This window comes from Sus scrofa, chromosome 2 (assembly GCF_054392235.1).
Source record: "Sus scrofa isolate SSC_HxYL_T2T_F1_AM1 chromosome 2, Sscrofa_HxYL_maternal_Yorkshire_Landrace_v2.0, whole genome shotgun sequence".
Classification (NCBI taxonomy): Eukaryota; Metazoa; Chordata; class Mammalia; order Artiodactyla; family Suidae; genus Sus; species Sus scrofa.
In genome coordinates, this window is record NC_139384.1 from 151,402,722 (window position 1) to 151,416,094 (window position 13,373).

The 13,373-nt window shown below is 47.0% G+C and overlaps 1 protein-coding gene and 1 non-coding gene across 5 annotated transcripts in view; both read right to left on the reverse strand.

Annotated features, from left to right (window-relative positions):
* SIL1 (SIL1 nucleotide exchange factor) overlaps positions 1-13,373 on the reverse strand; it is a 231,019-nt gene that overhangs the window by 50,667 nt on the left and 166,979 nt on the right. For all 4 annotated transcript variants that reach the window (XM_021084842.2, XM_021084846.2, XM_085014772.1 and 1 more), the window contains 2 exons: positions 12,661-12,852; positions 6,119-6,240 (listed from right to left, as the gene is read on the reverse strand). In XM_021084842.2, coding sequence (XP_020940501.2) covers positions 6,119-6,240; positions 12,661-12,852 — 314 coding nt within the window. The remainder of the gene's footprint in view (positions 1-6,118; positions 6,241-12,660; positions 12,853-13,373) is intronic.
* Positions 6,694-6,768, reverse strand: MIR9820 (microRNA mir-9820). Its single transcript, NR_128505.1, has one exon. It is a non-coding gene; the product is annotated as a microRNA mir-9820 (primary transcript).

The window sequence follows — 13,373 nt, forward strand, 5'->3', positions numbered from 1 at the left end:
AATTTCTTACGATGAAAATGTTCAGAAGCAAGTAACAGAATAATGAATTACACTGTGCTCTTTGGTTTTTTCAAGACAATTATCTCTCACAGCAAACGTCTGGAAGTAGATGGTTCCAAAACCAGTATAGTCGCTAAGATATATCCTAAAGGAGCTAGCCTCCTGTCTTTCCCCTCTTTTATCCCCTCAGCATGCTGGCTTTTTGTCCTTGTGCACCTCATCTCACTGGTCTAAGCCAGCTGTCGCTCCAAGCCAACGGTACTCAAGGCAGAAAGATGTGGACCAGGTCTCTCTACTACTTTCCTTCTCCTAAGAGAGCATAATCCTTCCCCGAAGCTTTCCCAGCAAAGCTCTCTTTGTGTCTCATGGGTCAGAACTGGGTGATATGCTTATCTCTAAATCAAGCTACACTCATGGAAACTGGTGTTACCAAGTGTGGGTTAGCATATTCAGGGCTCCATTCCTGGCACTGGAAGAGGGAGTCCCCTCCCTAAGCCAAGAATAGGTTAAAAAAAAAGAAAGAAAGAAAGAAAGTGGGAAGAAAAACCTAGTTTAGGAGACAGACAAAAAGGAATTCCACTCTCTGCTCCCTCAGTTTGAGGTCCAATGACACAGTCGAGGAAGGGACCTGAGAAGGAGGGCGGGACTTAGGCACTGAAGTCACCCACAATGAGGCAGAATTTGAAACCATGGGACTAGGTAGGACCATTGGTGGGAAAAAATGAAGAGAGAAAAGGGACAAGGCCACGACAATCTTGGTGAAGAGCTATCATGAGGAGATGTGAGATGCTGATGTTGCCATAGAAAGAAAAGGAGAGGCAGTGATTAATTACAGACATCCAAGAACCAAGGGACTCCAATCACATGGCAGCCAAGAAGTCAAGTCTGCAAAGGAAAGCAGTGGTCGACCTTTTCGAATGTTATGACGCTGTCAGTAATGCCAAATACTCTTGAAAAGCTTCAGGAGCAGTATACTCCTGTGCAGTGATTTGGATCCCTTTTTGTCTACTCTTTTGAAAAAAGTTTGGAATGGAAGGAAAATACAGGTTGGCCTGTTGCAGGCAACGAACAAGTTGGTGGCAGGACAGGGTGAGCAGATAGGTAGTTGTGAACATTTGTGAGCTAAACGGAAGGAGCCTGGCGAGAGGGAAAACAATGAGGTGCACTGACAGTTCAGGGGAAAAGAGGAGGCCGTGCAGAGGCTGGAGATCACGACAAGGATAAAAACCACATTTAACAGGAGGGATGGCAATGTCAAGATGTAACGGAGGTGGTCAGAAAACATGAGATACTGGAAAAAATGGGAAATGAGTTTCAAGATATCTAGTGCATGACAGCAGTAAAGTCAAGGTCAGTGGAATTGAGAATGTTAATTCCCAGCAATCTCACAAAAGCCCACGAGAAGAGAGAGAGGAGATACGAGCACTGAAATTCACTGAGGCAGCAGTCAAGACATCTGGAAACTGGACGCCAACAGACGGACGTGGGACACAATGATCTGACACTGACCAAATGGTTAATATTAACTGATAAAGTACCAATGGGAAGAGTGCAACTGAGAAGACTAGAGATGCAACAAAGCCTGGGGTGAGAGGGGAAGGGCAGTAGGGAAAACATTCATTCTATAGAGGGGTGTATATAACCCAACATTTGCTGAGGAGGCTCCAAAGAAGAGGTCCAAGAGGGGGTAGAACATAATCCTGTTCCAGGGATCCAGGATCTCAGAACGTAACCCCACTGGGACTGAGAGCACACGTGCTGCCCTTGCGTTACCAGGCGCAGGTTCATGACCTACTGCAAACTATGGACAGTTCTGGCAAAAGTACTGCCTTACCATGAGCCCAGGTAACTGAATTGTAATTCATACATACGCATATGAGAATGTGAATTATTAAAGATGGATAGAGGACACCAAAAATGACTGAGAGAAGGGCATAAGAACAGCAAAAGCCATTAATCCCTGGGATAAGCATGCCAGTTTCTTGATAATTTAACTTCTGACAGTTAGAAGGTAAAGGCTACATACAGGGAACTAAGAGGAAAACAAAAGAAGGCAGCCAGATATGCACACGGAGGTATATGGAACCAAAGGGGCCCTGCTGTAGAGCACAGAGAACTCTACCCAGTATTCTGTGATAATCTCTGTGGGAAAAGCCTCAGAGAGAATGGTTATGTGTCTACGTACGACCGGGTCACTTTGTTGTACAGCAGAAATTATCACAGCCTTGTAAATGAACTATATGTGAACAAAACTTAAAAAAAGGAGGCAGCCAGTTTGCTGAGAATGGAAACCAAAACCGGATTATAGAAGGTTGCATGGCTTCTGAAATTCACAAGGTGTTTCTAAGACTTCCCAAACACAGAAGGACTCTAGAGACTTCTCACAGGCCAGACTGCAAATAGACACACATAGGGGCCATTGGGAGATGAAATCAGCCCATACAAAGACCACTGAAAATATCTCATTTGAAGAAAGGAGAAAGGAAGGGGAAAGGGAGGCAGGGAGGAAGGGAGGAAGAGAGGAGAGATGAAGATGCCACAGGCATCAGACTCCGACCTCCCTATCTCTGCCTATCTTCTTATGCAACGGCCTGACTTGAATTGCACATGGATAGCAGAAAATGAATGTGTGTGACCCATAAGTGTGAGCAATATTTAAATAAGGGAACAAACTGTTCCAGTGACCATGTCAATTACATTTATGTCAACTCTTGCTGCTTGATCTTAGAATAATTGCTCCACAGTCAACACCAGGGAAGAGCTCTCTTCATCCACAGAAATGAGTATGGAAGCCTATTCAGCAATTAACACAGATAAGCAAATGAATACCTTTACAGAGCAGCAAGAGTAACACCAAGAGAAATACGTGGGAAAATATAACCACCTAATAGAAGAGAAAACAAGGAAGACAAAGGTTTGTCCTGTACAAACCAAAGAAATGCGAACTGCCTTACAGTGCAAACTCAGAGGAAAAAGGACACATGATGAGCTTGATGATGTTCTATCCCTTATCACTGATACGTGCTCTACAAGCATTTTCACAGGACTTATTGTATATTACTTCACATTCATTCAATCTTATGAAATGCTGAGGAAATCTACTATTTTTTCTAGTTTAATGAAAAAGGTGTGACTTGGAATGTCAAAATCTCTTGCAGATAAGAAAACAGACAGGCAATGATGGAGACTGGACTTAAACCTAGATTTGCTCGGAGTTCCCATCGTGGCTCAGTGGTTAACGAATCCGACTAGGAACCATGAGGTTGCGGGTTCGATCCCTGGCCTTGCTCAGTGGGTTAGGGATCCGGCATTGCCGTGAGCTGTGGTATAGGTCGCAGACACAACTCAGATCCCACGTTGCTGTGGCTCTGGCGTAAGCCGGCGGCTACAGCTCCAATTGGACCCCTAGCCTGGGAACCTCCAAATGCCGTGGGAGCGGCCCAAGAAAAGAAAGAAAAGGAAAAAAACCTAGATTTGCTCACTCTAGGTACTGGGGTCTACTTAGTCCTCCCAAATACGTGAACATTTGGACTGACTGAGCAGTATTCTTGCTCATCAGCAGAAAGATGAAAGGAATGACCTCTCAGTAAGATCCCCAAACCATGAGACTCCATGATTCCAATGTGCTCACTACACCTTGCACACCCTCCTGACAGAGAGCCAGCTCATCCCATCCCTCTGTGTACACACACACGTGTACAAACCTGCACACGTAGCCAATATTTAGGACATCAAGCATGAATAATGAACATCTGACCCGACCACTGAAACCTCACTCTCTGCATAGAAATAGTCTTCCCTTGCATCAAGTTACTCTTTGCATAAAACAGTGACATTTTCATGAGGTTCAGAAGCCTGCTGTTGGCTTCCAAAAGCTCTGGCACCAGACCGTGCTGTCACCGTAACTGCCCTCCGGTGGGCCATCAAAATCCCAGCTAGAACATTCCGAATACAGCAGTTTTCTTGCCACCAAAACACTAAATTGCAATATTTTATATTTATCTCTATTTAAATTTTAGTGATGCTGCATAAATGTTAACGTGGTCTTACACCAATACAATCAAGGAAAAGTCTTAAGAACACCACGGATTGGCACCGCCCCCGGCTGAGTCCTGGCTTGCTAAGAAGGCCCAGCGCATGCTTCTCAAGTCACTTAGCCCCCTTTAACTAAGATGTTTCCCCCAAGAAATGTGTTTCCAGAAGCAATAGTAAGTACGTATAAGGTCATTTGTTCACAATCGAAGTAGAAACCAAGTACTGAGGATTAAAGAAAAGATTTCCAGAAAGGGTCTCGGAGGGAAAGGTTAGTTACGTTTAAATCAATTATTTATGGCTTGGGAAACAAAGAGTGAGTCTCAGTAAGTTATCAAACCACTAAAGCCTTAGGAAGATAAGGACTTTAGCTTGTCCAGGGCTGAAATCACAGCTACCACAGACAAATGCGGATTCTTCATGTTTCTAGTAGACACACAGGCAGCAATTTCCCTGCTTGGCTCAGGAAAGTGAGAGCAAGGAAGGTGTGCCCTGGAGTCCACGGGACAAACAGGGCTCGAAGATCAGGTGGGTAAGCCATTAGGGAAACAAAGACCTGCAAGGCTCTCACCCTCTCCCCATGGAACAAACCTTCTGGCCTTCCCAGCTTTGTCCCTTAATTTACTAAGAAAAGATGCTTAAGTCTCCCAGAATGAGAAAGCATCAGACTGAGATTCTGATCAAATAAAGATAAGCAGAGATGAAAGGCAAGGGAAATCTCTTCAAAACAAAGATTCCAACAGGGAGTTCCTGTTGTGCACAGCAGTAATGAATCTGACTAGGAACCATGAGGGGGCAGATTCAATCCTTGGCCTCACTCAGTGGATTAAAGATGTGGCACTGCCGTGAGCTGTGGCTCAGCTCAGATCTAATGTTGCTGTGGCTGTGGAGTAGGCCAGCGCTGTAGCTCTGATTGGACCCCTAGCCTGGGAACCTCCATATGCCACAAGTGAAGCCCTAAACAGCCAAAAAAAGGAAAAGAAAAGATTCCAAAGGTAAAAATGTTCAAAATTGCCTTTCCCCTGCAACATCCCCTGCAGGCCAGTGAGGCAACCCTTAGTGGCCACCACCCATATTCATTTTTTTTTTTTTGTCTTTTTGCCATTTTCTTGGGCCGCTCCCGCGGCATATGGAGGTTCCCACGCTAGCGGTCGAATTGGAGCTGTAGCCACCAGCCTACGCCAAAGCCACAGCAACGCAGGATCCGAGCCGCGTCTGCAACCTACACCACAGCTCACGGCAATGCCGGATCCCTAACCCACTGAGCAAGGCCAGGGATTGAACCCGCAACCTCATGGTTCCTAGTCGGATTCGTTAACCACTGAGCCACGAGGGGAACTCCACCACCCATATTCTGACAGCGAGAAGCAGAACACTGGTTCCTGTTTTAGAGGAACAAAGGGTCCTAGGAGCAGATAATGGAACTATAGCTCCAATGCAGCTTGAAGAATCTGGACTTTTTTTTCAGATGAGTATTAGAGCGTGATGCTCACATCTCTTTCTGCATCCACTCTTTGGAGATGCTGTCTCCTCACTCCTCTTGCAGAATCAGTCTTCTAGCATTACCCAGACAAAATTTAATTAACTCCTAACCCAGAGAGTGTGCCAAACTGACTACAGGTTGACTGGGTCCAGGCAACCAGGGGAAGACACATTTCTCCTCCCCGCCCCCCCAAAATAAGGCCCTCCTTGGTCAGGTTCATCATTTTACTCAGTACATACAGCTTTCCTGACAAAAGGATCAGCTCTTGGAATTCATTCCCTGCCCTTTCATCTATAATGTCTACCTTCTAAGTAGCTTTGAATAAAACAGAAAAAGTGACCTAAAATACGTCACTAAATGACCATGTATTTAAGATGAGGGGGAACAGAAAATCATAGATGGTGACCACATAGGTGAAAATTCCTATCTACCTGGAGTAAGGGCCGGGATCAAATTCCCACTCTAGTTTCGTTGGGATTACAGGCATATGCATGACTTCAAACACAACCTTCTTACAGACCAATCAGGCCAAGAGCAAAGCTCGACTTTACCTGAAGGGTCCAAAAGATCCTGGCTAATGGGAGATCCATCGACGCTGCTCACCTGGAAAAGGCAGCTCCCAGCGCAAAGGCCGCGTACTCCTTCACCAGGGGCTCTGTGCTGTTCAGCCCATTGATCACCACTTGAAGGCCACCGAAGGAAAGCAGGTCTTGTGCATTATCCATCTGCAACAGAGGCGCTGCTTAGTGTAGTGCAGACATCAAGGAAAGAAGGGCCTTTGTTTTGGCGACTATTCAGAACAAACAAAAAAGTCAAGTGAAATGTATTGGTGACCTTTCTGACTAGTTGGGAAAGGGTTTATAAAAACAAAAATTTTCAATCATCTTGAATTTGAGAACCCCTAATTCATCTAACGTGATTGATAAGCGCCTGCGGGAGAACTGTAGACATGGCACTTAGCTATTGCTTATGCCAAACGTGTCCTGGAAAATTCTAATACTCTAATGAGTCACAAAGCTTACTCGTAATGCACAAGCTGTTAACACAAAGATCTGGCGTCATCAGCATTAGGACAATACTTCCTGATGATGTCCAGCCTCCTCGGGGACAGGGGCGGCAGCAGACACTTAAGAACAAAGCTGATTTTTAATGAGAAGTCAGGGACTCGAGGAGGAACTCTGCTGCAGGGGGAGGGCTGGAAGACTGCGAGAAGAACAGCAGCAGCCTTTCTTCCCTCCTCCTCACTGCAGGGTCTCAGCGTGACTGAATCTGCACAAAAGTCTCTCTCTCAAAAGCTGTAGCCTCCTCGCTATTGGCTGTTATTGGACAACGCAGAACGTGTCCCTCATCCCATGAAGTCCTGGTCTGGGCTGCTTGAGGTCCAAAGCCTCAAGTTTAAACTCTCTCTCTTTTATTCTACTCTGCAAACGTCATTAGCATGAACAGGAAGACACACTTTCCTCAGAAAGGTTGCTGGATCCTCTTTTCTTCCCCAATCCTTTTTCTAGGGCCTCACCTGCAGCACAGAGAGGTTCCCAGGCTAGGGGGTCAAATCAGAGCTGCCGGCCTGTGCCACAGCCACAGCCAGGGCAGGGCCCAACTGCGTCTGCGCCCTACGCCACAGCTCACAGCAACGCTTCGCCCTTAACCCACTGAGTGAGGCCAGGGATCAACTTGAGTCCTCACAGATACTAGTCGGGTTCATTTCAGCTCAGCCACAAGGGGAACTCTCCTTTTTTTAATTTTAATTTATTTCTGTTTACGACTGCTGGACACATGGACGTTCCCAGCAAGGGGCTGAATCAGAGCTACAGCTAGAGGCCTACGCCATAGCCACAGCAACACCAGATCCAAGCCAGATCTGTGACCTGTACTGCAGCTTATGGCAACACCAGATCCTTAACCCACTGAGTAAGGCCAGGGATCAAACCCAAATCCTCATGGATGCTAGTTGGGTTCTTCTTTTTTTTTCTTTTTAGGGCCACATGTGTGGCATATGGAAGTCCTCAGGCCAGGGGTCAAATCGGAGCTGCAGCTGCTGGCCTACGCCACAGCCCCAGCAAGGCAGGATCCCAGCTCCATCTACTACCTATACCGTGGCTCACAGCAATGCCAGACCCCTAACCCACTGAGTGAGGCCAGTATCTTCCTGGATACTAGTCAGGTTTGTTTCCACTGAGCCACAACGAGAACTTCCACTAGACAGGTTCTTAACCTGCTGAGCCACAGCAGGAACTCCTGGGTCCTGTTTTCCCCAGGCAGTAGCTACATTCTCCCTCAAAATTATCTTTGTTGCTATAAAACCTGCCTCTTGCCCACATGCTAATCCACTCTACAAACCATCAGGAAAACTCAGGAAGCTAGAGCCCAACAACAATGTAACTACTACCCACTGTTTCCCCCCAGAGGTCAGGGAGCCCATTCCTACCTAACTCAAGCTTTCTCTACTGGATGACGCTCTGAAGAGAAATCCAGTGTGAAGGGCTGTATTTGACTCTACCTATGTTTGAGGGTAGGCCTCGCCTGTTTTTACCACTTAGAAGATCATTCTTATATATTCTGATATAATCTACACAAGAGCAGGGTTTTTGTCTGCCCACAGTATAGGTTCAGTGATTAGAAGAGTCTAAGCACATAATTAGATGTTCAATAAATAATCATTAACCAATGAATAAATTTGATGAGGAAAAAGATGTGATTGAAGTAAACTCCACTGTAAATAAGAAAGGGCGTCTGTGCCAACGAAATGGATGGGTTTCCAGTACCCCAGCCCTAGAGAGATGGACAGTCCAGGGCCATGCAGGAGGCATGGAGTCTGCGCTGCCCTAAGGCCCTCAAGCCTCCCTAATCTGACTTGATGAAGAAGAGCGATTCATGGGCCGCAGCCCAGCTACCTAAGGAGATGCAGAGCTGGATGCTATGCTAACATAAACACAAGAAATACTGAGTCGTCCTTTCTCATATACTGACTTCAACATCACTCCCTCGCCTTTGAGCTTCCTTTCTCCAGGTTTTCTAGATACAGAGTCTGTAATTCCATGCCTGAGACGGCCCTCGATCCATGCAGATGGGAGTTCCCAGCAGAGCAGCTGCCACTCTGACAACCCCAAAGTGACACAACCCAAAGCCACAGAGGTCTACTCTGCTTCAGTTTATCCTTATTACTACAAAAATAATCCTGGGTATTCTAAGTGCTGACATTTATATTAGCATTTCAGCCTTTTCAAGATGTTTTCTTAGTTGTTATTTCACTGGAGATGAGGAAGAAAAGAGTCACTCTGGCCACTGCCCACTCAAGTTCCAAGGTCCAGGCCCTGCCCAGTACCACACAGGAGAAGGCACGACCAGGGCCCGGGTCTGTGGCCAGGGCTCCTCCCAGGCCGCCTGCAGGAACGGGGCGGGACAGGCAGAAAGAAGCTCAAGGTAGGAGGAGGGAGCACCTAGGAAGGAGACGAGCGTGAACTGTGCCGCCGCGCAGCAGGACAAACGAGAACCAGAGCGCGGATGAGATGAGAGAACAGGGAGAGAGAAAGGGAGACCCGACCGGACACTGGAGCAGTCACGTGAGGGAGGCCAACACGCCGCCCAAGGTGGGTGGCACAGACAGCGGCTGCTCCTCGTAAGTAACTCATAAACCGTTTCCACACACATGGTTGTGCTTTTCCCAAATCTTGTTTAATAATTCAAATATAAGAGTTCCCACTGTGGTGCAATAAGTTAAGAATCCAACTGCAGAAACGCAGGTTTGATCCCCAGCCCCATGTAGTGGGTTAAAGGATCTGGTGTTGCCACTGATACGGCACAGACAGCAGCTGTGGGTTGGATTAAATCCCTGGCCCAGGAACTTCCATATACCCTGGGTGTAGCCATAAAATTACAAAAAAAAAAATTATTATTCAAACACAGCTGTGAGGAATCCTTAGGCAGATTCGGTTTGGGTCCTTGAAGCCCATGGCTCCCTGAAACCTCCAATCAGTGAGTAAAGAGTAGGAGTGGACTAAGTAAGTTCCCGGCAAGAAGAGTCCTTGGAGCTGTAACCACTGGCCTACACCAGAGGCACAGCAATGCCAGATCTGAGCCATGTCTGCGACTACATCACCCTGATTCTCCACTGCACCTGGAACTTGAGGCTGAGGTGTATCTTCTTTAATCCCCTTTATGAAATCACAACTTATCATTGTTGCATGGGTGGAGTTCCCACCGTGGCACAATGGAAACAAATCCTACTAGGAACCCTGAGGTTGCGGGTTCGATCCCTGGCCTCGCTCAGTGGGTTAAGGATCCGGTGTTGCTGTGAGCTGTGGTGTAGGTCGCAGACATGGCTCAGATCTGGCATTGCTGTGCCTCTGGTGTAGGCCAGTGGTTACAGCTCCAATTGGACCCCTAGCCTGGGAACCTCCATATGCCACGGGTGCGGCCCTAAAAGGACAAAAGACAAAACAAAAACAAAAACAAAAACCAACACAAAACAACAAAACATTGTTGCATGGAAGCCTGACACGTCAGCCCAAACCAAAGACCTTATCCATAAATCCAGGCAAAAGACCAACAACCCAGAACACCCAGGACTCCTGCTCAGAGGTAAGTTTCGCCTCTAACAGGGGAATGATCCCAGGCTGATCACAGGCTAAGTTTGGTGACGTCCGAGAAACTGTTAACCCCATCCAGTGACCCATGAAAGCAGAATGGAATGTCACCCTAGAGATGACACTGCAGGGTGACAAAAGAACTTGCAAGGGAACTAAAACTTATTAGGGTCCTGCTAGCCTCCTATGGACTCACTCCCCTCTAGGTAAGATAATCTCATAAAAGGTCATTTTGGCCTTTTATGCTGCAACTAAAGGAAAAGCCTATAGAAACCTGATACCTAAAGATCCATCCAAGTATGTAAAGATGAGAAAAAATAAAAGCTGTCAACATCAGAGCAGGACTGAGTCGGCCGATAACCCTTTAAATATCTATAACGGCAAAGCTGTTGGAATTTTTGTTTTTTTACCCTGGAGAGAAAGACTGGAAAGAGGAAAGAGAACCCAGGTCCATTTTCTCTTCTCTCAAAGGATCACAGACCTGCTATTTGAGGCCTGAGAAGAGTTGTGAGCAGAGAGAGATGAAGAGGGCACCCCATAATTCCTGCAGACACAGGACACACTCATCCTCCCTCACCACAAAGGCCGGCAAAATCCTAAAGAAAGAAAGTCCTCCAGCCTAGTTTACAGAGAACAAGGACGCTGAAGATCTGTGTCTCGACAAGGATCTCACACAAGCCTTGGCTAATGCTTCCCCCGCCTTCCCGGGCCACCAGTGCCCCTAGGCTGGCTGCCCGCAGCAGCCTCCTGTCTGCTTTCCCTGCTTCACCCGGGCCCCTGGGCCACCGGCTATTTCTCAGCAGGGCAGCCGGAGGGATCCTTTCAAGGTAAGTCAGATCAAACGGTTCCGCTTGACAACCTCCCAGCAGTGCCCCCGCCCCCCCGCCCGGTCGTTCTTCTCCAGGCCTGCGAGGCGCTCCACGTCCTCCCTCCATCACCTCGCCAAGCGTCAGCCGCTCTTCCTCGTCCTTCGGCTCCAGTCACCACGCTGTTCCTCAAACACACTGGATGTGCTCCCACCCGGGGCTCTGGTACTCGCTGTTTCTCCTGCCTGCGACCCTCCTTCCCAACGCTGGCAATCCTTACCCTGCTCTACTTTGTACCACACTATTTATTTCTTTCAAACATATTATTCGTAATTTACTTAGCAGTTATGTCTATTGTCTACCCGCCTCTGCTAGAAGGTAAGCTCCAACTCTGCTCACAAATGCCTAGAACTTAACAGACACGGCAATAAACTAATTTACTGAATCAACGAATGGCTTCTTTTGGCTCCTTCTCCTTAGATCCACCTATTGTATTTTCAGCTTCCTTCAGATGGTACCAGTATCCTGTAAAGGCAGAGTGGCCAAAAAGTTAAGAGCACAGATATCAGGTCAAAGAGACACTGTTCCAGATCCCAGCTCTACCACTACCTGGGTGACCCAGCAATCACAAATATGACCTGTATTTTATGTGCCTCAGTTATAAAGTGGGATTAACAGCAGTAACCTACCCTACTCCAAAGGCAGGTACGGAAACCAATGAATGAATTAAGGTGTTCAAGGCACTTTAACATGTGCCTACTATATGATAATGCTCAAGAAACACGAATTATGATGATTATGGCACAAGTCTGATCAGTCATTTCCTGCTTTAGTCTCTCCAGTGGATTGTTTAGGATCAAGGATAAAGTTCGGAAGAGCAAGATTTTCCTAACTCCCTCCCTAGCCTTTCACTGTATCTCGGCCACCCCGCCCGCTGGTCTCTGTGCGCCAGTCCCTCCAATCTCTTCCAGGTTCTCAATCTCACCAAGCTCTTCTCTGACTCAGAATTTCTGCACATCCTGTTTCCTCTGCCTAGGATGCTCTGAACCAATGGGTGGCAAATATTCCCTGAGGGCCTGATAGTAAATATTTTTGGATTTTGAGCCATATGGTTTCTGTCACAGCTACTCAATTCTGTCACTGTAGCACAAAAACAGTCAAAAACGATAAAACAATACATAAACAAATAGGTGTGGCTATGTCCCCATAAAACGTTGTTCACAAAAGTGGGCCATAGTTTGCCACCGTCAGCCCCAATCTTCCCTCTTTGCCTAGTCAACCCCTGATATTCCTTTAAGGCTCAGCCGAAATATCACATCCTCAGAGAAGACTCCCCCGTGTCCCCGACCAGGCTATGTTCCCCTGTTATATACTCACACATTATCCTCTGCAGCCCTGATCACGATCTTAAGGCATCTCCCTTTTAAATAGTTAATGTGTTCACTGTTCAACTGCTTATTATTTAATTGCTCCCTCTCCTAGACTATACGCTACATGGAACAAGTACCTGTTTTACCTCGGTTCTATCCTCAGTGTTGAAAAAATAAAGGAACTAACACTCCCAATGAAAAAGAGGTTGGCTGTGGTCTCTAAGAATGTCCCTTACTGCAGTAAACACTGGTCTAGAAAAATGCTGTAAACCTCGGGCGAGAACTAAAGACGTCGGTCATGTTTTCTTAGGGCCCTGGACAGTGGGGTTTATTCCTGGAGTTGTCAGTTAAAAGTCAGACTTAGAGACGGTGAAACACAATACCTGATGGACGTAATATTCAAGATCAAAGAGCGCAGCAACCTTTTCCTCCAGGCTGGAGCTCGAACTATTGAACTTGTTGATCAGCCGAACCATGATCTGCATGTCAGTCTCAATGACAACATTCAGCTCCTCGAAGTCCTTCTTTAGCTCCTCGATGGGGCGGAAGAGCCGTTTAACCTTGGCCTGCCTTTCCTAAGGAGAGCAACAGAGAGATGATGACCAGATTGACGGGGGACATGTCCCCAAGACTGCTGTGTCTACCCTGGATGCCCACCTTCAAAGGACCATGGCTCCAGGATGCAATCTTTTAAAACCTCCTTACCAGGAATCCTGATACCCTCTAGGATGCCAGAGAAGAGTCCTCAGAGTCTACCCGCAGAGCCCTCTGCCCTGAGAACACGCTCAAGATTTTCCAAGGCGAACTCATCCCCGTCTGCCTCCCAATGCTCAGGAGGAATCGAAGTGTTCTTGTTGTAATCACGGAGATCAGGGGAAGCAATGAAAGCTCACCCCCGACCCCTAACGTCAAATGGGAAGGCTGAGGTCTCAGGAAGAATAATCCACACCTCGGTTCTTTTCCTTCTACAATCATAAACCATCTGCACTTTGCCCTGCCCAATGCAGCCCCATTTTAGGGAAACCCGGACGTAGGAAACTGTGGGTAAAGAGCTGTCAGAGTGGGAGCAATCTGCTGATGAAAATTAAATGTGTCA